At 39.9% G+C, this 23,999-nt stretch overlaps 3 protein-coding genes across 3 annotated transcripts; all 3 read left to right on the top strand.

Moving 5' to 3' along the window:
* Positions 1-1,247: 1,247 nt before the first annotated feature.
* Positions 1,248-9,029, top strand: LOC143400439 (uncharacterized). Its single transcript, XM_076857668.2, has 2 exons — positions 1,248-3,642; positions 6,490-9,029. The coding sequence occupies exons 1-2, from the start codon at positions 1,248-1,250 to the stop codon at positions 9,027-9,029; spliced, it is 4,935 nt and encodes a 1,644-aa protein (XP_076713783.2).
* Positions 9,030-14,549: 5,520 nt separating this feature from the next.
* On the top strand, positions 14,550-16,937 carry LOC143400438 (protocadherin alpha-5-like). Its single transcript, XM_076857667.1, has one exon. The coding sequence runs from the start codon at positions 14,550-14,552 to the stop codon at positions 16,935-16,937; it is 2,388 nt and encodes a 795-aa protein (XP_076713782.1).
* Positions 16,938-21,186: 4,249 nt separating this feature from the next.
* Positions 21,187-23,673, top strand: LOC143400437 (protocadherin alpha-6-like). The gene has a single exon (XM_076857666.2). The coding sequence runs from the start codon at positions 21,199-21,201 to the stop codon at positions 23,671-23,673; it is 2,475 nt and encodes an 824-aa protein (XP_076713781.1). The 5' UTR covers positions 21,187-21,198.
* The last annotated feature ends 326 nt before the right edge of the window (positions 23,674-23,999 follow it).

Here is a 23,999-nt window from a genome sequence, read left to right as displayed (position 1 = left end):
ACTATCCCATTCCTTGATCTATATACAGAAGAACTAAAATCAGCATACTATAGTGATAGACAAGTCCATATTTATAGTTGTGCAACTCAACAATAGCCAAGATAATGAGCCAGTTCAGGTGCCTGACAATAGGTGAATGGATTAAGAAAATGTGGTATATATACACAATAGAGTTTTACTCAGTCACAAAGAAGAATGAAATTATGGCATTTGCCAGTAAATGGATGGAAGTTGAGAACATCATGTTAAGTGAAATAAACCAAACTCAGAAATTCAAGGGTCAAATATTCTCTCTTATATACAGAAGCTAGAGCAAAGTAAGGGGAAAAAAGAGTGAAGGAGTGTTTGAATATCATAAATATTGAAGGAAAGTCAGTGGAGTAAAAGAAGGAGACTGAAGACGAGGGAAGAATGATGGGAATGAACTTAACAAATGAGGAATAAACTTAACAAAATCATAGTATGTACATGTATAAATATACCACAGTGAATTCCACCTTTATGTATACCTATAAAACACCAATCAAAATAAATAATGAGAAAGGTTGACAAGTAGAGTAGAGAAAGGGGAATAGGGAAAGGGAAAAGAGGAGGTAAAGGGAGAGAACTGGGGACTGAAATGGATCAAATTAAGTTTTATGTATGTATGATTATGTCAAATTAAACCTAACTATTATGTAAATATAAAGCACCAGTAAGAGGAAAAAATCCTACTCGTATAAAAAAATGCCTTTCTGAGAGGATATTTGTGAGAATTTAATGGAATGATTCCATTAAGACAAATGTAACAGTGCCTGTCACGGGAAACATTTTCAATAGATGTTCATTGTTACAACAGTAAATAATCGATATCTTACTGTATGTTATGAATCGGAATAATTGAAATTGATGAATTAGTATAAATTTTCTAAGGACAGCTTGATAAACAAATAATTGAGTGAGTACTCAAAGTATAATTGAACAGAAATTTAAAATTTAAAATTTTGAGAAAGTTCAATGGTCATATAAGGAAAAGAAGACAAATATATTTAATACTTACATATTTAGCCACATGATGTCGCTGTCTACCACAAGGTCTTTCTCCACAAAAGCAGTCCGCATTACGTATTCACGTTGAAGCCTTTCTTCATCATCTCTGAAGTATGGTGACGGTGGGAGTTTAAGAAATGAAGAATAAAGAAATCAAATTATTGTTTTTAAATTTTGGATTGATGTAAGAGGAACCAAATATTTAGGAAAAGCTGGCAATGGTGTTTTCCTGGCGAAAAGATCCTGGAACTCAGCGTCTGCTGCTCTGGCTTTTGCTCCTGGAGGCTTGGGAGTCAGGGAGCGGCCAGATCCATTACTCGGTTCCCGAGGAGTCAAAACACGGCACCTTTGTAGGTCGCATCGCTCAGGATCTGGGGCTGGAGCTGGCGGAGCTGGTGCCGCGTCTGTTCCGGGTATCGTCCAAGGACCGAGGGGACCTTCTGGAGGTAAATCTGCAGAATGGCATTTTGTTTGTGAATTCTCGGATCGACCGGGAGGAGCTGTGCGGGCGGAGCGCGGAGTGTAGCATCCACCTAGAGGTGATCGTGGACAGACCGCTGCAGGTTTTCCATGTGGAGGTGGAGGTGAAAGATATTAACGACAACCCGCCAGTATTTCCCATGGCGGTAAAAAATCTATTTATTTACGAATCCCGACAGCTTGGCTCTCGGTTTTCGCTAGAGGGCGCATCCGATGCAGATATTGGAACTAATTCGTTGTTGACTTACAGTCTTGATTCTAGTGAATATTTTGCTTTGGACGTTAAAAGAAATGATGAGGAAATTAAATCCCTTGGACTGGTATTGAAAAAACTTTTAAATCGAGAGGACACTCCTAATCATCATTTACTAATATCTGCGGTTGATGCCGGGAAACCAGAACTCACTGGCACCACTCAAGTGAAGATCACTGTCTTGGATGTAAATGACAACGCCCCAGCATTTGAGAGGTCGGTTTACAAAGTCAGATTATTTGAAAATGCTCCATATGGTACCTTAATAGTGATCGTTAACGCCTCTGATTTGGATGAAGGAGTAAATAAGGACATTGAATATTCTTTCAATACAGATGTATCAGCAGAAATTCTGTCGAAATTTCACTTAGATCAGGTTAGTGGACACATCAGTGTAAAAGGAAACATAGATTACGAAGAAACTAGGTCATATGAAATCCAAATAGAGGCGACAGACAAAGGAAATCCTCCAATGACAGATCACTGCACGGTTCTAGTGGAAATTGTGGATACCAATGATAATGTTCCTGAGTTGGTTATCAAATCATTATCGTTACCCGTTTTAGAAGATGCTCCACTTGGCATGGCCATAGCCCTGATCAGCGTGTCAGATCGTGACTCAGGTGCCAACGGACAGGTGACTTGTCACCTGACGCCACATGTTCCCTTCAAGCTAGTGTCCACTTTCAAGAATTACTATTCTTTGGTGCTGGACAGCGCCCTGGACCGCGAGACCATATCTGACTATAAGCTGGTGGTGACCGCCAGGGACGGGGGCTCCCCTTCGCTATGGGCCACAGCCAGCGTGTCCGTGGAGGTGGCTGATGTGAACGACAATGCGCCATTGTTCGCGCAGCCCGAGTACACAGTGTTCGTGAAGGAGAACAACCCGCCAGGCTGTCACATCTTCACGGTGTCTGCGCATGACACAGACGCGCAGGAGAATGCTCTGGTGTCCTACTCTCTGGTGGAGCGGCGGGTGGGTGAGCGTGCGCTGTCGAGCTTCGTGTCAGTGCACGCGGAGAGCGGCAAGGTGTATGCTCTGCAGCCTCTGGACCATGAAGAGCTTGAGCTACTTCAGTTTCAGGTGAATGCCCGCGATGCTGGCGTACCGCCCCTGGGCAGTAACGTGACGCTGCAAGTATTCATACTGGATGAGAATGACAATGCGCCAGTACTGCTGGCCCCTCAGGTGGGTGGCGCAGCGGATACAGTGAGGGAGCTGATGTCTCGGTCTCTGGGCGCTGGCCACATTGTAACTAAGATACGCTCGGTGGACGCTGACTCTGGCTACAATGCGTGGCTGTCCTACGAGCTGCAACCGGTGGCAGGTAGTGCACGAAGCCCATTCCGCGTGGGACTGTATACAGGCGAGATCAGCACCACGCGAGCCCTGGATGAATCGGATGCGCAGCACTACCGTCTGCTGGTGCTGGTCAAAGACCACGGGGAGCCGGCACTGACTGCCACAACCACAGTGTTGCTGTCTCTAGTGGAAAGCAGCCAGGCGCCAAAGGCCTCAAGGGCCTTGACTGGCGCCGCGGGCCGCGAGGCGGCGCTAGTGGATGTGAACGTGTACCTGATCATCGCCATCTGCGCGGTATCCAGCCTGTTGGTGCTCACCCTGCTGCTGTACACAGTGTTTCGGTGCTCTGCGGAACCCAACAAAGACACTTGTGGTCCTGGAAAGCCCACGCTGGTGTGCTCCAGCGCGGTGGGGAGTTGGTCGTACTCACAGCAGAGGCGACAGAGGATGTGCTCTGGAGAGGGCCCACCCAAGGCCGACCTCATGGCTTTTAGCCCCAGTCTTCCACCATGTCCAGTTAACCAGGATAGAGAGGAGCAACTGGCTATGGACATGGATCTCTCTGCCAAAGTAAGTAATTTATCATTCTTTCCAAAGCGTTTTCTTTTTTTTGTTCCTGTATTTTCACCCCCTTGAAAACATGTTTAAGGTTAATTACACTACACTCTATTCTACTAATTAGCATTTTTCAGTTGCTGATTTTGTGATTAAAATGGTCAGATTCTTCATGACTAAATTTTGAATGAAGAAATGAACAGTGAGATTAACATTTATAATGTTATTTTGTTTTGTTGATAAGTGCAGTAGCAGGATTATTTTATTGCTAAATGGGTACAAATAAATTTTTTTTCTTTGACAAATTTCATTATTTACAGAATTCAACTCTAACTTGTGGCCAAGTGCTTCCTGCAGAATAACTATCTTTTACCTCTTTTCATTGCATCATGCAGGCTGGCCTAGAACTCTCGGCCCTTCTGTTCCAGCCTCCCAAATCTCTAAGATTAGAGGCATGCACCGCTATGTTTGGTTATCTTCATTTTTCTCATTATTTTTATTAGCAATAATGAAAATATCAATATGAAGTGAAATTTTAATTCTTCCGTGGCATATTTAAATGTTATTTTAAAAAGAATTTTTAAGTTGGGCATGGTGATGCATTCCTGTAATTCTGGTGACTCTGGAGGCAGAGGCAGGAGTTCACAAGTTCAAAGCCATCCTCAACAATTTAAGTGAGATCATGTCACAAAATAAAAAAATTAAAGGGCTGGGATTGTAGTAGTGTTGAGCCCCCTTGTGTACAATTAGTAACAAATTGAAACCAATTGTCGCTCAAAGATATTATAGAGAGTCCAAAATGTAAAATAATTATGTCACTCACTCCTCTCTTTTCCCACTTGCATTTTATTTTCAAGCATATCCTTTGCTGCCACTTGTTCATCAAGTATTAATCCAGCCTTGATTTAATATTTATTTTGTTAGTTCTATTATCATCCTGTTGTAAATAATAGGATCATCCAAAGTTCTTGCCTTGATGGATATGAGACTTCGGTCTTCAAATTGAGCTTTCTTCTTGAAATTCTTGACTAACAAGACTCTTGACAAAAACATTTTGAAAATTTTTGAGTTTTTTTCTTCTTAGAGATGTATTGATGCTATACTAAGTGAACAGTGAATAGGTATTTATTTCAAATAAATATTTTTATTCTGTTGCATTCCTCATCTATACATTTAAATATTTTTAAAATAAAATGACTGAGAATTTAATTATTTTCAATTTCTCCCAGTGTGCTTGATCTATGATCATTTTGTAAAACCCAAAATTTGGGTCCCCAAACAGAGAAAGTACTCTGATTTCCATTATGATTCCAAAATTTGTTTTTTGTGAGTGTAGCTCTTCATAGAGGAGAACCTGAAACTATTTTCACTAGATGGCAATTTTTGTTTAGGCAAACACAAAGGAAATGAATTTAAGTATTTAAGCAGCAAAAAGTTTGACAATTGCTATTATCACTACCTCCTTCTGTATTGTTTATTTACAAAAATGTATAATACTGTATTGGGAAGATTTAATTGCTCATTACGACTGGGGATGATTCAGAGATGATGACTGTAAAAAATTGGCATGAAAATCAAGCTAAAAGCCATGTTTTCCACATGGAAATTGAAATATATCTTAATTAGGGCAATTTCATAGGGAAAATATTTTTGTATGATTTAGAGAGTTTTCAGAGTGCTAAGACATCATATTTCCATATTAATTTTATGATCACCTTATATTAATGTATTAGGCAATTAAAACCTAACCATTTCTATTATCATAAATGTCTAGTAAATGTTAAGTATCTATTTTTAATTTTAATTTTTTTAGCTGTAGTTGGATACAATTGCTTTATTTATTTTTATGTGGTGCTGAGGATTGAACCCAGTTCCTCAAATGTGCTAGATGAGAGCTCTACCACTGAGTCACAACCCTAAAGGAGAATTTTAAGAAAAAAATTGAAAGTAGCCAATTATCCTGTTTGACTAAAATATATGAGTACAATAGGAGAAAGCAGAAATCTTAGACACTGGAAAAGTAGTGGTCTAAGTAGTCATTGAAGACATTGGAGATCAGGCAGGTATTTATAAACCATTAGAGTAAAAATTAGAATACTCTTCTTGCTTATAGGAGATAAATAAGTTACAGTCAATAACATTATCTGGAATACTTCACCACACAAGCTATTTACTAGAAGTTTCTTTTTAAAAAAATTTAATCGATTTTGTTATATATGACAGCAGAATGCATTCCAACTTATATTACACATATATAGCACAATTTTTCATATTTGTGTTTTAACTAGAAGTTTCTACTTCCTTGTTAAAGCCCCCTTGAGCATTTGGCACTTAGGTGACTCAAGGAAGATATTCAATTAAATTATGATAGTCTTTGAATGCTTCTTAAAAATATTTGCAAATTTACCTTTCAATGGCTTTGTCCTTGGAACCAATTTCCCCAGGTACCATTCCCTTTGCTTCAACACCAGTAATGCAAGTACAAGGATAGGCAGGGTGTCATAATTAATAATAACCTCTAGAATGCCAAATAATACAAGGAAAATATCATGAATTTTCCTTATCAACACTTCACAATTGTATATTTTCAAAGTTTTCATTAACTACAGTTGGTTCTTTGTAAATACTTAAGATCTGTATAAAAAAAGGATTTCCACTGTAGTAGAAGCTACTTCTGTGGTAAAACTAAGAATCACAGTCAAATTTCTTTGGTGCAGAATGTGCACCTCAGTATTCTTGTTATCCCAAAACTGGAAATGTGTTCGGAGAAGCCCCCTGGCAATGATAGTAGTATGGGTTTCCGGAATCGGTACTTACGGTTTGAAGCCACATGATGTCGCTCTTTACCATAAAATACATCTGACAGGAACAAGAATAAAAGGGAAAATATCTCTTCTTAAGATCCGGCGTTTGAAAAATGGAGGATGCTGCCGCACGGAAATGACCAAACAGATTTTTCCTAACTTTGAGACAAGATTCCTAATCATAATAAAGTTCTGTGCGCTTGACATGGAATTTTCCTGGGGAAGTGGCCCGGAATCCCAGCGCCTGCTGCTTTCCTTTCTGCTCCTCGCAATCTGGGAGGCAGGGAGTGGCCAACTCCACTACTCCATTCCCGAAGAGGTCAAACACGGCACCTTCGTGGGCCGCATCGCTCAGGATCTGGGGCTGGAGCTGGCGGAGCTGGTGCCGCGTCTGTTCCGGGTGGCGTCCAAGGACCGCGGGGACTTTCTGGAGGTAAATCTGCAGAATGGCATTTTGTTTGTGAATTCTCGGATCGACCGGGAGGAGCTGTGCGGGCGGAGCGCGGAGTGTAGCATCCACCTGGAGGTGATCGTGGACAGACCGCTGCAGTTTTTTCATGTGGAAGTGGAGGTGAAGGACATTAATGATAACCCGCCTATGTTCCTGGCTACACAAAAGAATTTGTTCATTGCAGAATCCAAGCCACTTGATACTCGGCTACCACTAGAGGGCGCCTCTGATGCAGATATCGGAGTCAACGCTCTGCTCACTTACTCGCTGAGCCCCAATGAGTATTTTTCTTTGGAAAAACCATCCGATGACCCACGGGTAAAAGGTCTTGGGCTTCTATTACGGAAATCTTTAGACCGAGAAGAAACTCCGGAGATTTTTTTAGTACTCACTGTCACTGATGGGGGCAAACCCGAGCTGACAGGCACAGTCCAGTTACTCATTACAGTACTGGATGCTAATGACAATGCTCCAGTTTTTGACAGAACACTCTATACGGTGAAATTACCAGAAAATGTTCCAAATGGAACCTTGGTAATCAAAGTTAATGCTTCAGATTTAGATGAAGGCTCGAATGGAGACATTATTTACTCATTTTCTACTGATATTTCACCAAATGTGAAATCCAAGTTCCACATAGACCCAGTTACAGGACAAATTTTCGTAAAAGGATATATTGATTTCGAAGAATGCAAATCCTATGAAATTCTTGTAGAGGGCTTTGACAAAGGACAGCTTCCACTCTCTGGCCACTGTAGAGTTATTGTAGAAGTAGAAGATACCAATGACAATGTCCCAACTTTGGAATTCAAGTCCCTATCACTTCCAATCAGAGAGAACACTCCACTGGGCACCGTTGTCGCACTGATCAGCGTGTCAGATCGTGACTCAGGTGCCAACGGACAGGTGACTTGTCACCTGACGCCACATATTCCCTTCAAGCTAGTGTCCACTTTCAAGAATTACTATTCTTTGGTGCTGGACAGCGCCCTGGACCGCGAGACCATATCTGACTATAAGCTGGTGGTGACCGCCAGGGACGGGGGCTCCCCTTCGCTGTGGGCCACAGCCAGCGTGTCCGTGGAGGTGGCTGACGTAAATGACAATGCGCCATTGTTCGCGCAGCCCGAGTACACAGTGTTCGTGAAGGAGAACAACCCGCCAGGCTGTCACATCTTCACGGTGTCTGCGCATGACGCAGATGCGCAGGAGAACGCTCTGGTGTCCTACTCTCTGGTGGAGCGGCGAGTGGGTGAGCGTGCGCTGTCGAGCTTCGTGTCAGTGCACGCGGAGAGCGGCAAGGTGTATGCTCTGCAGCCTCTGGACCATGAAGAGATTGAGCTGCTTCAGTTTCAGGTGAGTGCCCGCGACGCTGGTGTGCCGCCCCTGGGCAGCAACGTGACGCTGCAAGTGTTTGTGCTGGATGAGAACGACAACATGCCAACACTGCTGGCACCTGGGACAGGTGACACAGGGGGAGCTTTGAATGAACTGGTGCAGTGGTCAGTGGGTGCTGGCCACGTGGTAACGAAAGTGCGTGCAGTGGATGCTGACTCTGGCTACAACGCCTGGCTGTCTTATGAGCTGCTCCAGTTAGCTGGTGGCTCGCGCAGCCCATTCCGTGTGGGTCTGTACACGGGCGAGATCAGTACAACCCGTGCCCTGGATGAAGCAGACGCGCCACGCCAGCGCCTGCTGGTGCTGGTGAAAGACCACGGTGAACCGGCGCTGACCGCCACCGCCACAGTGCTGGTGTCTCTGGTGGAGAGCGGCCAGGTGCCAAAGACCTCCTCCAGGGCACTGGCGGGCACTGCTGGCCACGACGCGGCGCTGGTGGATGTCAACGTGTACCTGATCATTGCCATCTGTGCAATTTCCAGCCTGTTGGTGCTCACACTGTTGCTGTACACGGCGTTTAGGTGTTCGGCGGTGCCCACAGAGGGCTCCTGTAGACCTGGGAAGCCCACGCTGGTGTGCTCCAGCGCGGTGGGGAGCTGGTCTTACTCGCAGCAGAGGAGGCAGAGGGTGTGCTCTGGCGAAGGCCTGCCCAAGACCGACCTCATGGCTTTCAGCCCCAGCTTACCTGATTCTAGGGACAGAGAGGATCAACCACAAACTACTGGAGATTCCTTGGCAAAGGTTAGTTTATAATATCCTTTTGTTCAATCTAAATAGTCATACTCTTTTGCACTATCATTTTACTTCTCATAATCAAATTTCTCCCTATCAATTTTCTCTACTTCTGTTTATACGTTTCTTTTAACTCTAATGTCCTGAGGCCAAGGAAGGGTGGTGGGCTAGGTATTTGGGAGGCTGTGGTGGAGGGATCACTTGAGCCTAGGAGTTACCACCGAGTCAAGCCCAGGCAATAATGAGACCCAGGCTCAAAAACAAACAACAACAAAACAACAATAAATCAATAAAAAGGAAGTAAAAAAATAGAACATGAAGACCATGTACATTACTTTCTTTTTATTCTTCATTATTCAACATTCATATAGCTATAATTTCCAACATATTGTAAGGATTATATTTGTCATATTTTCAATGGTAATTAATATTTAGGAAATGTTTTACTGTTTTCACCTATAAGACATACACAAATATAATCAGACAGAAACAGAACAATTCTATTAAATTTTCTGAAAGTGAAAATCAGTCATCTCCTTTCCTTAAAGCCCCTCACATACCCATTCCAAATCACTTTCTCTTATTGTCCCCCAAATGTAAGCACACATTTAACAAATTGTGGTTAATTGTATATTTCCTGCAGTTCTCTAAGGAGAACTGCACAAAATGTTTTGTCCGTGTTTGTGTGTTCTTTATATTTATCACTCATCATTGTTTATGAAGTCATCTGTATTGTTATGTAGTTGTCATTTATTTAACTCCATTGAAAATTATTTTATGAATATACTGTGAGTTATTTATTCTATAGTTGAGGAGCTTGCCTTGTGTTTGATTATGCCTACTCTAAACAATGCTATTCTTAAATATGTTGTACATTTTTTATGTCCATCTACATATATTTCTCCTTGTTTTTTTGTTACATAGTATATATATTATTCTGACTCTTCTCTTACATTGGTAGTTTTTTCTTCTTTTAGTCCTTTATCAAAATCATCAATTGAATTCTTAACTTCAGTTATGGCTTTTTCAGTTTTAAAATGTAATTTGCCTTAAAAAAAATACATTACAGTTTTTTTTTGGTGGAGCTCTTTAATTTATTATTCATTTAATTCAAAACATTACTCATTATATTTTTGATCTGTCAGATCATTTTAATAATTGAATCATCTGTGTGTCTCTTTCTATTGTTTATTTTTATGACCCTCTTTCTTGTTATGCCTAATAATTTTGAATTGAGTTTGGATATTGTGAATAAAAACCGTAATTGTTCTGGATGATGTTATCTTCTTCCTCAGCAGAACAATGAACTTCTAGTTATCTGCTAGATGTGGATTTAGGGTATTTATGATAGAACTTAACTTGAAATAAGTACTCTACCTCTTCTTTTTTGTTGGATACTATGCAATCTGGCATTACAAATATTTTCAACATCTTATTTTTGTTTCTTTCAATTCACTTCCCCCATTCTATTTTATAGACCTACTTAAAATAAAACAAACATCAGGCTCAGGATTTGTACCATATTTGAAAAATCTGTTTCTTTCTTCTCCATTACTGAATCTCAAGAACCAGGATTATTGAATCTTTTTCCCTTTGATTACCTGGAATATTGATAATTGCATTAGAAACTTTCCTCCCCCAAAGTTTCTATTTACTTTGGCTAGCATTTTTAAACTGAATGTAACCCAAGAGAACATCATTCCCCTCAATTTAATGATGAATCAACTGTATCCCCAAGACAAAACAAAACTTACCTGAGATCACATGCTTAAGTTTAACTCTTTGTCTCTTTGTCTAAGGACTAATTTTGAAAGTCAAATGCTAGTGATAACTTAAAACATGGTTATAATTTAATACATTTAAAGATAAATCAAATGTCAAGAATCTTATTTTCTCCTGAAATATCTACATAATACCATGAATTATTTTCCCAAAGACATGCATGTGAATCCTTTTCTTCATTGAATATAGTTTTAAGTACTCAATATTTACCAGAAGTGTTAAAACAATACACACATTATAATACCATATTGTCAGTTTTACCTCTTAATACTTGATATTTACTTTTTTGAAAGGATATTTCATGTTTTTATAAAATTTTCTACAATAATTTATGCTATAGCCTTGTCATTTCACATCAATTACTGCTCTGTAGACTATAACTACCAGGCATGGTAAGCTCAGTGGTTCAAGAGGCTAAAGTGGGAGGGGGTCCGCAGAGGGGTGGGCGCAGAGGCAGGGTGGGAAAGTTCAAAGTCAGCCTCTTGCAGTGTAGGAAGTCCCTAAGCAACTTAGCAGGACCCTTTCTCAAAATAAAAAAGAAAAGTAAAAGTGGATTGGGAATGTGGAAATGTGGATTGGTGGCTAAGCATCCCTGGGTTCAATCCCTGATACCAAATAAAAAACAAACAAAAAATAAAAATTAAAGAATGTGAGTATCGTCTGCTGATGTTATTCTGAAAAAACTTATCATTTTCTTTTTTCATTCTATTGGGTATTAAAAGATTTTAAAATTATCATGAATAATGTTCAATAAATAGTATTAAAAATTGATCCGTATTTTTATTAATCATCCTTTGTCACTATAACAAATACATGAGATAATCAACTTACTAGGTTTATTTAGATTTATGGTTTCAGAGGTTCTAGTCCATGATCAGTTGGCCACCTCATTTTTAGGCCTGTGTTGAGGCAGGACCAATCATTGTTAGGAGTCTACAACATTCACCTCTGGCCAAGAAATGAAAAAGAAAAAGAGGAAGAAACCAGGGTTCCAGAATCCCTTTTAAAGTCACGTGCTGCCCCCCAGAGACCTAAATCTTCCCATTAGACCCCATATCTTAAAGATTCTTTACCTCCCAAAGTGTCACCCTGGGAAGAAAGATTTTGCCTTGTGGACCTTTAGGGACATTAAGGTAGTAACTATAATAGTGTTTAACTGATCTGAATGTTAAGGGAAAGTCATGATAATAGGGTTAGTAATAATCTTACTAAATATAAAGGCAATGATAAACACATTTTCAAAGATTATAACCAAAACAAATTCTGTGACATTATTTTATTTCTTTACAAGATTGACCTCTGGAAATCAAATAACTTTCAGCTGACTGCATTTTCTGGTAATTTCTTATTTTTTCCAAGCTATATTTTATTATGAATTTCTTAGCACTGAGAATTACATGTTTTAAATGTAAAAGTATGCAGAAATATAATTATGGTTCTGTTAGTTCCTCTTGTCCTCACAGGTAAGGAAGATTTTGTAATGTTTAAAGAAATCTATGGAGTGTATATAAAAGCAGAATATTAAATATTTCAATTAAAATGTTGGTGACTTTTTTTTGGCTATATTTATTAAGCGAAGTCAACTATATTGACTGAGTAAAATTCAAATGTAAGTTCATGCAGAAGAACAGTTGAGGGAATAATGGAACTAATATAGAAGTAAGCTGGTTATAAAATGGGTATTCTTTTCACATGATTACTTTTACTGTAATCTACACATCTGGCAGAGAATTGTAGGATTTTGACTTACTGAATAAATACAAGAGATATGATTATTCAAATTATACAGTAATAGCAACTTGGAGAAATGCTGTCTAGATATGTCTAATTTTAAAATACTGTCAGGGGCTGGGGTTGTGGCTCAGTGGTAGAGTGCTCGCCTCGCATATGTGAAACCCGGGTTTGATCCTCAGCATCACAAAAAATAAATAAATAAAATAAAGATATTGTGCCTATGTATAATTAAAAAAATAAAAATAAAAAATAGTATCAAGATGCTTACTAAAAATTGTTTTAGTATATACTAAAAATTGTTTTAGTATATTTTGACTTCTAGAAAATTGAAATTTCATATCACAATTTTGAGTAAACACAAAAGTGGTGATATTATAAAAAACATAAAGAACAAAATTTTCATTAGTTTGGAAACTAGACTTCCAAAAAAGGAACTCAGGAAAGGATGTCATGAAATGAAATAGTTCAGTTATTTTAAAAATAACATTAATAAAAATTCAGGACTAAACATTACAAATTAGAATAAAAATTTGTTTAATGAGTAATTACAGAGGTAGTACATATCCTTTAAAATGATAGGGAAAAATTTAAAGAAGATATCTAAGTAGAGAAAGAAAAATCAAAATTTTATTAAATGTTATTATGCCAGCCCTGGTGGTACATGCCTGTAATCCCAGCAACTAAGGAGGCTAAAGCAGGAGGATTTTGTTGCAGTCCGGCTGCAGCAAAATAACCAGGGGGTGACGAATGACTTGTGTACCTTGATATAGCAGGAATGGGAGCCCTTTATTGAAGGACACCAGTGATATTTATACATTTCACACAGCTTATCTAATTAGCATAAAATAGATACAGCAGTCAACCAATAAGGAATCTCCACACTTAATGGCTTGCTTTTGTTACTTCACAAACCATTCCTTCTGGCATTTGGCCAGGTGCCATGCAGACTTGTTTACAGACTCTAACATTTCTCTGGCAAAATAACAGGTGCCAATCTGACTTGTTTACAGACCTTAACAGATTTGAGGCCAGTTTGGGCAGTTTAACAAGGTCCTATCTCAAAGTAAAAAAAATAAAAATAAAAAACGGCTGGCCTGTAGTCCCTGTGATTGAGGAGGTGGAGGCAGGAGGTTTGCAAGTTCAAAGCCAGCCTCAGCAACTTAGCAAGACCCTATTTCAAAATAAAAAACAAAAATTAGAAAGGGCTTGGGACTTCGCTCAGTGGTTAAGCCCCACTGGATTCAATCCCCAGTACCAAAAATAAAATAGCCACTACTGCCACATCATGTCCACCACAAATATGGGAAGTTATACTTCATGTATGTATGATATGTCAAAATAATAGTCTACTGTCACATATAACTAAAAAGAACAAATAATTTTTTTAAAAGATCAAAAGCATTTAATGATCTTTGATAAGCTCAAAATATTTATTTATTTTGACAATTATATAGTAATATTAAATAAATAGTTAATACCAAAAAAATACCTGGTACTGGGAAAAATATTTTTATCAGTTGGAAATATATAAACCCTTAACTAAATAAAATAGAACATTGCAAATTACTTTAGGAGGGATTTGGGTGTCATGATTTCAGAAGTGATTTTTTTAATATTTTAGTGATGTGCTTGTATTGATTCATTTCAATTTAGGTTTTAATATTTTGACTAGAGAAAGGAGATATACAGAGTCATAGAAAATATGTCACTGAAATTGGGTAATATTTGATAAATATTTGACAAACATAAGGTAAATAAAGCAAAACATGGAAAAATACTTACCCTTTCATCCACATGATGTCGCTAGACACTGACAAATCTTTTCTCCCTCCTCCAACATACAAAGCATACGGTGAGTACATTTTTAACAGGAAGGAAAAAGACCTTCCATTTGTGGCTCTGCTACAAAAGATCAACCAGGCGAGGGAATTGGGGGAAAAAAGTAAATTTGGATTGAATTTCCAGAAGATATTTTGTGGCGATGCACTAGAGATTGGAGAAGTGCAACGAGATCCCGAGATTGCGATGCTATATTCCCAAAGAGGAAGTCCAGGATCCTGGCGCCTGCTGCTCTCACTGCTGCTCCTCCCAGCATGCAAGAACGGGAGCGGCCAGCTCCATTACTCGGTCCCGGAGGAGGCAAAACACGGCACCTTCGTAGGCCGCATCGCCCAGGATCTGGGACTGGAGCTGGCAGAACTGGTTCCTCGCCTGTTCCGTGTGGCGTCCAAGGACCACCGGGAACTTTTGGAGGTAAATTTGCAGAATGGCATTTTGTTTGTGAATTCTCGGATCGACCGGGAGAAGCTGTGTGGGCGGAACACAGAGTGTAACGTCCACCTGGAAGTGATCCTGGACCAACCGCTGCAGGTTTACCATGTGGAGGTGGAGGTGAGAGACATTAATGACAACCCGCCTAGGTTCTCTCGATCAGAACAAAGATTAAATATTTTAGAATCAAGAATGCCAGATTCGCGATTTCCGGTAGAGGGCGCATCTGATTTGGATATAGGAGTAAACGCAGAATTGAGATACAAAGTGAATCCTAATGAATATTTTGACTTGGATGTTAAAAGAAATGAAGGAGAAACAAAGGTTTTAGAGCTAGTTTTGAAGAAACCTTTAGATAGAGAAGAAACACAAGAGCATCGTTTATTACTAATTGCAACTGATGGAGGAAAACCTGAACTAACAGGTACAGTTCAGTTATTGATCAAGGTATTGGATGCGAATGATAATGCCCCAGAATTTGATAAACCCATTTACAATGTAAAAATGTTGGAAAATACACCGAATGAGACTTTGGTTATTAAACTGAACGCCTCAGATGCTGATGAAGGTAGCAATAAGGAAATAACGTATTTCTTCAGTAATCTCGTTTCTGATGATGTAAAATCTAAATTTTCAATTAATTCTGATAGTGGTGAAATAAAAGTTAAGGGAGAACTGGATTACGAAGACTGTAACTTGTATGAAATTAATATTGATGCGGTAGATAGAAGTGCATTCCCATTAACAGGACACTGCAAAGTAATAGTGAAACTCCTCGATGTGAACGATAACTCTCCTGAGATGGCCATAACCTCCCTCTTTCTGCCTATCAAAGAGGACGCTCCCTTGGGTACTGTCATCTCCCTGATTAGCGTGTCCGACCGTGACTCTGGTTCCAATGGGCAGGTGACCTGCTCCCTGACGTCTCACGTTCCCTTCAAGCTGATGTCCACTTTCAAGAATTACTACTCGCTGGTGCTGGATAGCGCCTTAGACCGCGAGAGCATATCCGAGTATGAGTTGGTGGTGACTGCAAGGGATGGGGGCTCGCCTTCGCTGTGGGCCACAGCCAGCTTGTTGGTGGAGGTGGCAGATGTGAACGACAATGCGCCAGTATTCGCGCAGCCGGAGTACACGGTGTTCGTGAAGGAGAACAACCCGCCAGGCTACCACGTCTTCACGGTGTCTGCGCGTGACGTGGACGCTCAGGAGAATGCGCTGGTGTCCTACTCTCTGGTGGAGCGTCGTGTGGGTGAGCGTGCGCTGTCGAGCTATGTGTCAGTGCACGCGGAGAGCGGCAAGGTGTATGTGCTGCAGCCTCTGGACCACGAGGAGCTGGAGCTGCTGCAGTTTCAAGTGAGCGCGCGCGACGCTGGTGTGCCTCCGCTAGGCAGCAACGTGACTCTGCAACTGTTTGTGTTGGATGAGAACGACAACGCGCCAGCTTTACTGGGACCTTGGCAACAAGGAGCAGGCGGCGCTGTTAGCGAGCTAGTGCCGCGGTCAGTTGGTGCAGGCCATGTGGTGGCGAAGGTGCGGGCGGTGGACGCTGACTCGGGGTACAATGCGTGGCTGTCCTACGAGCTCTTGCCTTTGGTAGGTGTCGCGCGCAGCCCGTTCCGCGTAGGGCAGTACACTGGCGAGATCAGCACCACGCACTCCCTAGACGAGGCAGACGCGCCACGCCAGAGTCTGCTGGTGCTGGTGAAGGACCACGGAGAACCAGCGCTGACCACCACCGCCACAGTGCTGGTGTCTCTTGTGGAGAGCGGCCAGGTGCCTAAGTCCTACTCGCGGGTGTCTGTGGGCCCCGGGAGTCAGGAGGCTGCGCTGGTGGATGTCAACGTGTACCTGATCATAGCCATCTGCGCGGTGTCCAGCCTGTTAGTGCTCACGCTGTTGCTGTACACAGCATTTCGCTGCTCTGCGACGCCCACCGAAGGTTCCTGCAAGCCTGGAAAGCCCACACTGGTGTGCTCCAGCGCGGTGGGGAGCTGGTCTTACTCGCAGCAGAGGAGGCAGAGGGTGTCCTCTGGGGAAGGTCCGCCCAAGACCGACCTCATGGCTTTCAGCCCCAGCTTACCTCAAGGTCCCAACTCTACAGACAATGTGAGTCTTATTCACCCTATTCTTCCCTCTTAATTCTTGAACATTACATATTGCATGTTTTCTTCAATAATTTCTTTAGTTTTTGAAAATTAATAATTAATAAAATAATTAATTAGTAATTATTATAGCAGCTTCTTGTATTTTTTATATTTGTACTAATTTATACTTTAAATTATATTATTTAAAAATTCTAGCTTATTCGAGATATTTTTGCACTAATATGACTTGTAGTTAGTATTTTTATGTGATTTTACTAAAATAGATAACCAATTGTCTTATTTCCATGTCATATAATATTTTCAAACTTTTTAGAGTTTAAACACTTTAGTCTCTGGGAAATATTGTAAGACATGTATTTTAGAGTTATTTATTCCAATGTCTCATTTTATGACTACACAAAAGTGTTTTTACACCACTCCACCAAATATGCTTTTTTCCTTTCTGTTTAATTGCAATTACTTTTTTACTACACTATAAAAATTTAATTTTCTTTTGTCAGTCAATTTGTGTGGTATTCCTTTCAACTCTGTCTAAAGAGTTGACTTTGAATACTCACTATGGATTTGTTATGTACAGCTTAAAATTTTAGGGTTAATGTCTCCTACTGAATAGGAAATGCATGTTTTATCACCTAAAATTCTAGTAATACAAAAGAGGACAGATATAATTTCCCTTCCACCTTCATCACAAAGCTTCTTAATATTCCTTATATTCCTTTTTCAGCACTTCAAACATTTCTATTTCTTGGTTATCCTTCTACAGATTTTTAATCTTTATACACTAAAATTCTTACCCCCTTAAAAATGTAACATTAGTATCAATTTTAATCTTGTTTGGGTTGGGGATATGGTTCAGTGGGAAGGAGCTTGCCCAACATTCATAAGGCCCTGGGTTCAATCCCCAGCACTGCAAAAGAAAATTTTTAAAAAATCTTGTTTCCCCCCCCACACACACTTTACAAGATGTCTTTGTGATCATTATTTATTAAATAAGGATATTTATCATTCTATTATCTAGTTCTATATTGTTCCATGTGTTTATATGATAATTATTTTATATGATAATTTAATTTTCCCAAAGCTTAACATCAACACTTACTGGAACAATTATTTAATTCACCTGAAACTTGCATATTTTTCAATTTATAAATTATTTATATTGGTGAGAAATAATTGTGATCTCCTTCAGTTGCAAAATTCCTAATATATTTAGTTAGAAATTTGTGCTACTTATTGCTGCTTTTCATTTTTAGACTAATACAAAAAAATAAATGTATTCTAATGCAAACTCCTCTCTTGAGTTTGTTGTTTACAAATAGAGTTGTTTACACAAAACTGTACATTAGAATTTGCCACACACAACAGTCCTCTTCATATCAAATAATGAGAAATGTTTCTCCATTTTTTGATATAATTTAATTTTTTGCATAAGTGTTGGTTTAACAGAAAATATTACATGCTTCATATAATGAAATGTTAACTCCCTGTTTTATTGCATTGCCAATTTCTTTTATTCTCACATGCATTTAATTTTATAATACCCTTCTGCCATACTAATTAGATATTTCTAATATTTGAGGTACTTTGGGGAAATCTTAGAGATTGAGAATGGGTTCTTGCCACTGGTAACAACTGCCAACATTTTAAAAATTAAGTTAATTTTGAAATAACTCTTTAGCTTATGTTATCACTATTAAATTTTTCTGTGTATGTGGGGGAAGGAGCTGCTTGTTTATAGAAAGATTGATTAAGAATATTTTTTATTAACATAATCTCCCTCTACCAGAATGAACTATTTGAATAAACAAAATAAAGACAAGGTATAAGGTGTTTATCAGGAGGTCAATATTTTTATTTTCCATATCAATTTATTTTACATAATGAATTTCAGTATGGTTTATAATTTTCTACCTGGAGCCAATAATATTATTAATGGTATCCCAATCATGCATTATTAAGCTTTGGAGAATTGCTAAGAATTGCAATGGAAAGATAAGTAAGATACTTAACTTTATTTCATTTTTACAAGAAATTTAGTGTAGAAAGTACAATTAACTGAGATCAAAGTGTATAAAAAACAATGGCTACTAAAGAAAACCTTCAATCAGAAGACTTCAGATCAATGTATTTTTATGAAGACCTATCTTCACCTAAGTAGAAGAACCTTTCCTTTTGGGGGTTTTTATTGATTAGCAAATGAACTTCTTGTTTGTTCAAAATAACTGCAATAGGAAATTTGTGAAAAAGACTGCAAAATGGATCCACATTAATTACATTAACAATTTTTTATGGAAGGAAGAACTTTATATTACACTTTTGAGACTTAATGTATATAAGAATTATGGAGAAAGGTGGAGATGGTCACTTGCATTTGGGAAGTTTTATTGGTGACTCTAATTTTCTTCTTTGAAAAAGGAATTAAATCACCTTCACTTGATGACATTAAATGAATTAATGGTGAAGGTGATATTTGGGCTTGATTTTAACATATGACAACATTTTTACAGGTAATGATAGAGATGTTAACAAATTTGCCTTGACCAAAGTCTGTATTGAGGAAGAGAAAGTGCAAGTGTTCTATACCATCTGCAGAATACAATTCATATTGGAGAATAATTGAAAGTAATTATTGAAATATTGGGTTATGATCACAACATAGGTCACCTTGAAGTGATTCTCATGTCTTAGCATTTCTAGGTTCAGTAAAATTCAATGAAGAGTTGTACTTCATTCACATAAATATGGTGTCTGTGAAAGTGAGGTGGACGGTGGGCAGATTTTTGAATAAGCCTGGTAAAGGGCAAGAAGTAATAATAAGTTACCATGGATAACACAGATAATGTGTATACCATTATTTAAAAAAAAGCATGGAGTTAGGGATATAGTTCAGTGGTAGAGTGCTTGCCCAGCTTCCAAAAGACCCTGTGTTCAATGCCTAGTAGTATTAAAAAGATGAATTATTAATTAATTTGTTTGATATTAGAAGTTAAACCCAGGGATACTTTACCACTGAGCTACATTCCCAGCACCTTTTGACTTTTTTTTTTTTTTAATTTAAAACTGAGTCTTGCTAAGTTAGGGACTCACTGAGTTACTGAAGCTGACTTTGAACTTGCAGTCCTCCCGCCTCAGCCTCCCAAGTCACAGGGATTACAGGTATGTGTAACTATGCTCAGAAAAAAATGTGAATTTTGAAGATTTGAATTGGGGGGTTATTAATGACTAGTCATTCTTCCACATTAAACAGATTGTATTCAAGGAGTCAGCATGTATGGGTGAAAGTGACAATCAGAAACAGAAAGGAAAGATGAAGTTGTGGGCTTAGGGATACCCTAGAAAGATGAAGCATGGAAGAGGATGAGAAAGAACATTTAGAAGATATACCAGGAGCCTGAGGTTCAGAGAAAAGGATGAGCTCATTCTGGACAACTGAAGAATCAAGAGTAGAAAAATATACTGTGTAAAATTCACACTAGAATTTGAGGTGTTGAAATATATGGAATGAAAATATTTTAAGTGGGAGGAGTAATATAAGCTGCACAGAAATTAAGAAATGTCATAAAGAATGCTAACTAAAATTTCACTTTCTATTATTACATAAAAGAACCTTAAGATTATTGATATTTATGGTACAAAGAAAGACTTGACATCAATGATCTATGAGGTTTTAAATTTTTAGACAAAATTAGGTAATTTTAAATTATATTATTTCCCTATAGCAATATATAATACATGTATATGTATGTATATATAATAACATTACTATGTTTTCTGACAGCCATACATGGGCAAGTTTCTTATCCTTCCACACTTCTAACTTTCCAAAACTAGTTGACATCAAATTTAAATTTTTAAAGTAAATGTTTAAAATTTTGGAAGAAAAATTGTATTTCTATGAATAGAGAGTTTCCTCTAATAATAGATGTCAGGAAAGATGACACTGACTTTGAAAATAATAAAGACAAGGATTTACTTTCAAACTAAGGTAAATAAAAATATATATACTAGCATTCTTTGATATTCTCAGTTTATGTATATTGTATATATCTACGTGTACATATAGATACGAATTACCAAAGAATGATACTTTAATCCATTGAATGAATCCATTTCTTACTCTTTGGAACCGCATGATGTCGCTGTCTACCACGAAATTACAAGTAGCCAATATACAAAACCCGTTCGTCCTATTACTTCTTTACAAGACTGCTGAATGATGGCGGACTCAGAAGAATTGAATTAATAGACTTGGAAACATTCAGCATTTCATTTTTATGCTCAGAAGATATGTTCTAATGGAATTAACACAAGAAATATTTGACATGGATTTTACCACTGAAGGCAGACTGGGAATGCGATGTCTGCTGCTCTCCTTTATTCTCCTCATAGCCTGGGAGGCGGGGAGCGGCCACCTCCACTACTCGGTCCCGGAAGAGGCCAAGCACGGCACCTTCGTGGGCCGCATCGCCCAGGACCTGGGATTGGAACTGGAAGAGCTGGTGCCCCGCCTATTTCGGGTGGCGTCCAAGGACCACGAGGATCTTCTGGAGGTAAATCTGCAGAACGGCATTTTGTTTGTGAATTCTCGGATCGACCGGGAGGAGCTGTGCGGGCGGAGTGCGGAATGTAGCATCCACCTGGAGGTGATCGTGGACAGGCCACTGCAGGTTTTCCATGTAGAGGTGGAAGTGAGGGACATTAACGACAACCCCCCGGTGTTCCCGGTAAAGGAACAAAGAGTGCTGATTTATGAATCTAGGCTGCCAGATTCTCTGTTTCCACTGGAGGGCGCATCAGATGCAGATGTTGGATCAAATTCCATCTTAAACTATAAACTCAGTTCCAGCGAATACTTTGCATTAAACGCGAAAACAAACAGTGATGAAAATAAACAAATTGGACTCGTGATAAGAAAATCCTTGGACAGAGAGGATGCTCCTGAACACAATTTACTCCTGATAGCCACCGATGGAGGCAAACCTGAGCTCACGGGCTCTGTTCAGCTGCTGGTCACTGTGCTGGACGTGAACGATAATGCTCCTAGTTTCGAAAGGTCTGAATATGAAGTGAGACTATTCGAAAACTCAGACAAAGGAACTACAGTTGTGAGACTGAATGCTTCTGATCGGGATGAAGGAACGAACGGGGCAATTTCCTACTCTTTTAATAGTCTTGTTCCACCCATGGTTACTGACCAGTTTAGTCTAGATGCAAACACTGGAGAAATAACAACCCAAGGGAATTTGGATTTTGAACAAGTAAGTTTATACAAACTCCGCATTGACGCGACGGACAAAGGCCACCCTCCAATGGCGGGTCATTGCACCGTTTTAGTGAAAGTTTTGGATGAAAATGATAATGCCCCTCAGATTGCAGTGACGTCCTTATCCTTGCCTGTCCGGGAGGACGCTCAATTCGGTACTGTCATTGCCCTGATCAGCGTGTCAGACCGTGACTCTGGAGCCAATGGACAGGTGACCTGTTCCCTGACGCCTCAAGTCCCCTTCAAGCTGATGTCCACTTTCAAGAATTACTACTCGCTTGTATTGGATAGCGCCTTGGACCGCGAGAGCATATCTGAGTATGATTTGGTGGTGACTGCGAGGGATGGGGGCTCGCCTTCGCTGTGGGCCACTGCCAGCTTGTTGGTGGAGGTGGCAGATGTGAACGACAATGCGCCAGTGTTTGCGCAGTCCGAGTACACGGTGTTCGTGAAGGAGAATAACCCGCCAGGCTGTCACATCTTCACGGTGTCTGCGCATGATGCAGACGCTCAGGAGAATGCGCGGGTGTTATATTCACTGGTGGAGCGTCGTGTGGGTGAGCGTGCGCTGTCGAGCTACGTGTCAGTGCACGCAGAGAGCGGCAAGGTGTATGCTCTGCAGCCTTTGGACCATGAGGAGCTGGAGCTGCTGCAGTTTCAAGTGAGAGCGCGGGACGCTGGCGTACCACCCCTGGACAGCAATGTGACTCTGCAAGTGTTCGTGCTGGATGAGAATGACAATGCACCAGCACTGCTGGGACCTTGGCAACAAGGAGCAAGCACTGCTGTTAGCGAGCTGGTGTCGCGATCCATTGGCGTGGGCCACGTGGTGGCGAAAGTGCGAGCGGTAGATGCAGACTCTGGCTACAATGCGTGGTTGTCTTATGAGCTTCTGATGGCGGCGGGTGTAGCGCGCAGCCCGTTCCGCGTAGGGTTGTACACTGGGGAGATCAGCACCACGCGCGCTCTGGATGAATCGGACGCGCCACGCCAGGGGCTACTGGTGTTGGTGAAGGACCATGGCGAGCCGGCTCTAACCGCCACAGCCACGATATTGGTGTCTCTCGTGGAGAGCAGCCAGGCGTCAAAGGTCTCCTCTTTGGAGACCGTGGGCGTAGCAGGCCAGGAGGTGGTGCTGATGGACGTCAATGTGTACCTGATTATCGCCATCTGCGCGGTGTCCAGCCTATTAGTGCTCACGCTGCTGCTGTACACCGCCCTGCGGTGCGGAGCTCCGCCCACCAAGGGCGTGTGCGTTTCTGGGAAGCCCAAGCTAGTGTCTTCTAGTGCAGTAGGGAGCTGGTCTTACTCGCAGCAGAGGAGGCAGAGGGTGTGTTCTGGAGAAGTCCCGTCCAAAACCGACCTCATAGCCTTCAGCCCCAGCCTTCCACCTTGTCCAGTTGGGGTGGACATAGGTGACAGCCACGATTTGAATGAAGATCATTGTGCCAGAGTAAGTCTAAATTTTCATAATTACTGTTTAATATGTTTTATTTTAAATTTATAATTATTTTCTGAAAGCCTAGGTTTTACATTTTTTATTCTTAAAATTTTGATTCACTTTACTATATTTATATATTTTTATTCTTTTCTTATTATAATCTCATTGGTTCGTTTTTAGTTTTAGTGGAGAGTGGGATTAGGTATTTACCAATTGTAAATCTCTTGATTTTTTTCTCAAAATCAAAATTTTATTTGATATGTCATTTTCTATGTCATTTTCCCTTTTTATGGTTGATTTCCTAGGATATTACCTTTTTGGATTTGAACTTCAGGAAAGTTATTCTGAATATGCTTTCACTTTGATCAAACATCGAAATCTCAACATCACTA

Source organism: Callospermophilus lateralis, chromosome 5 (assembly GCF_048772815.1).
Source record: "Callospermophilus lateralis isolate mCalLat2 chromosome 5, mCalLat2.hap1, whole genome shotgun sequence".
In the NCBI taxonomy this organism is placed as follows: Eukaryota; Metazoa; Chordata; class Mammalia; order Rodentia; family Sciuridae; genus Callospermophilus; species Callospermophilus lateralis.
The sequence above is the reverse complement of the archived record's forward strand: the minus strand, read 5'-3'. Positions and strand labels throughout refer to the sequence as shown.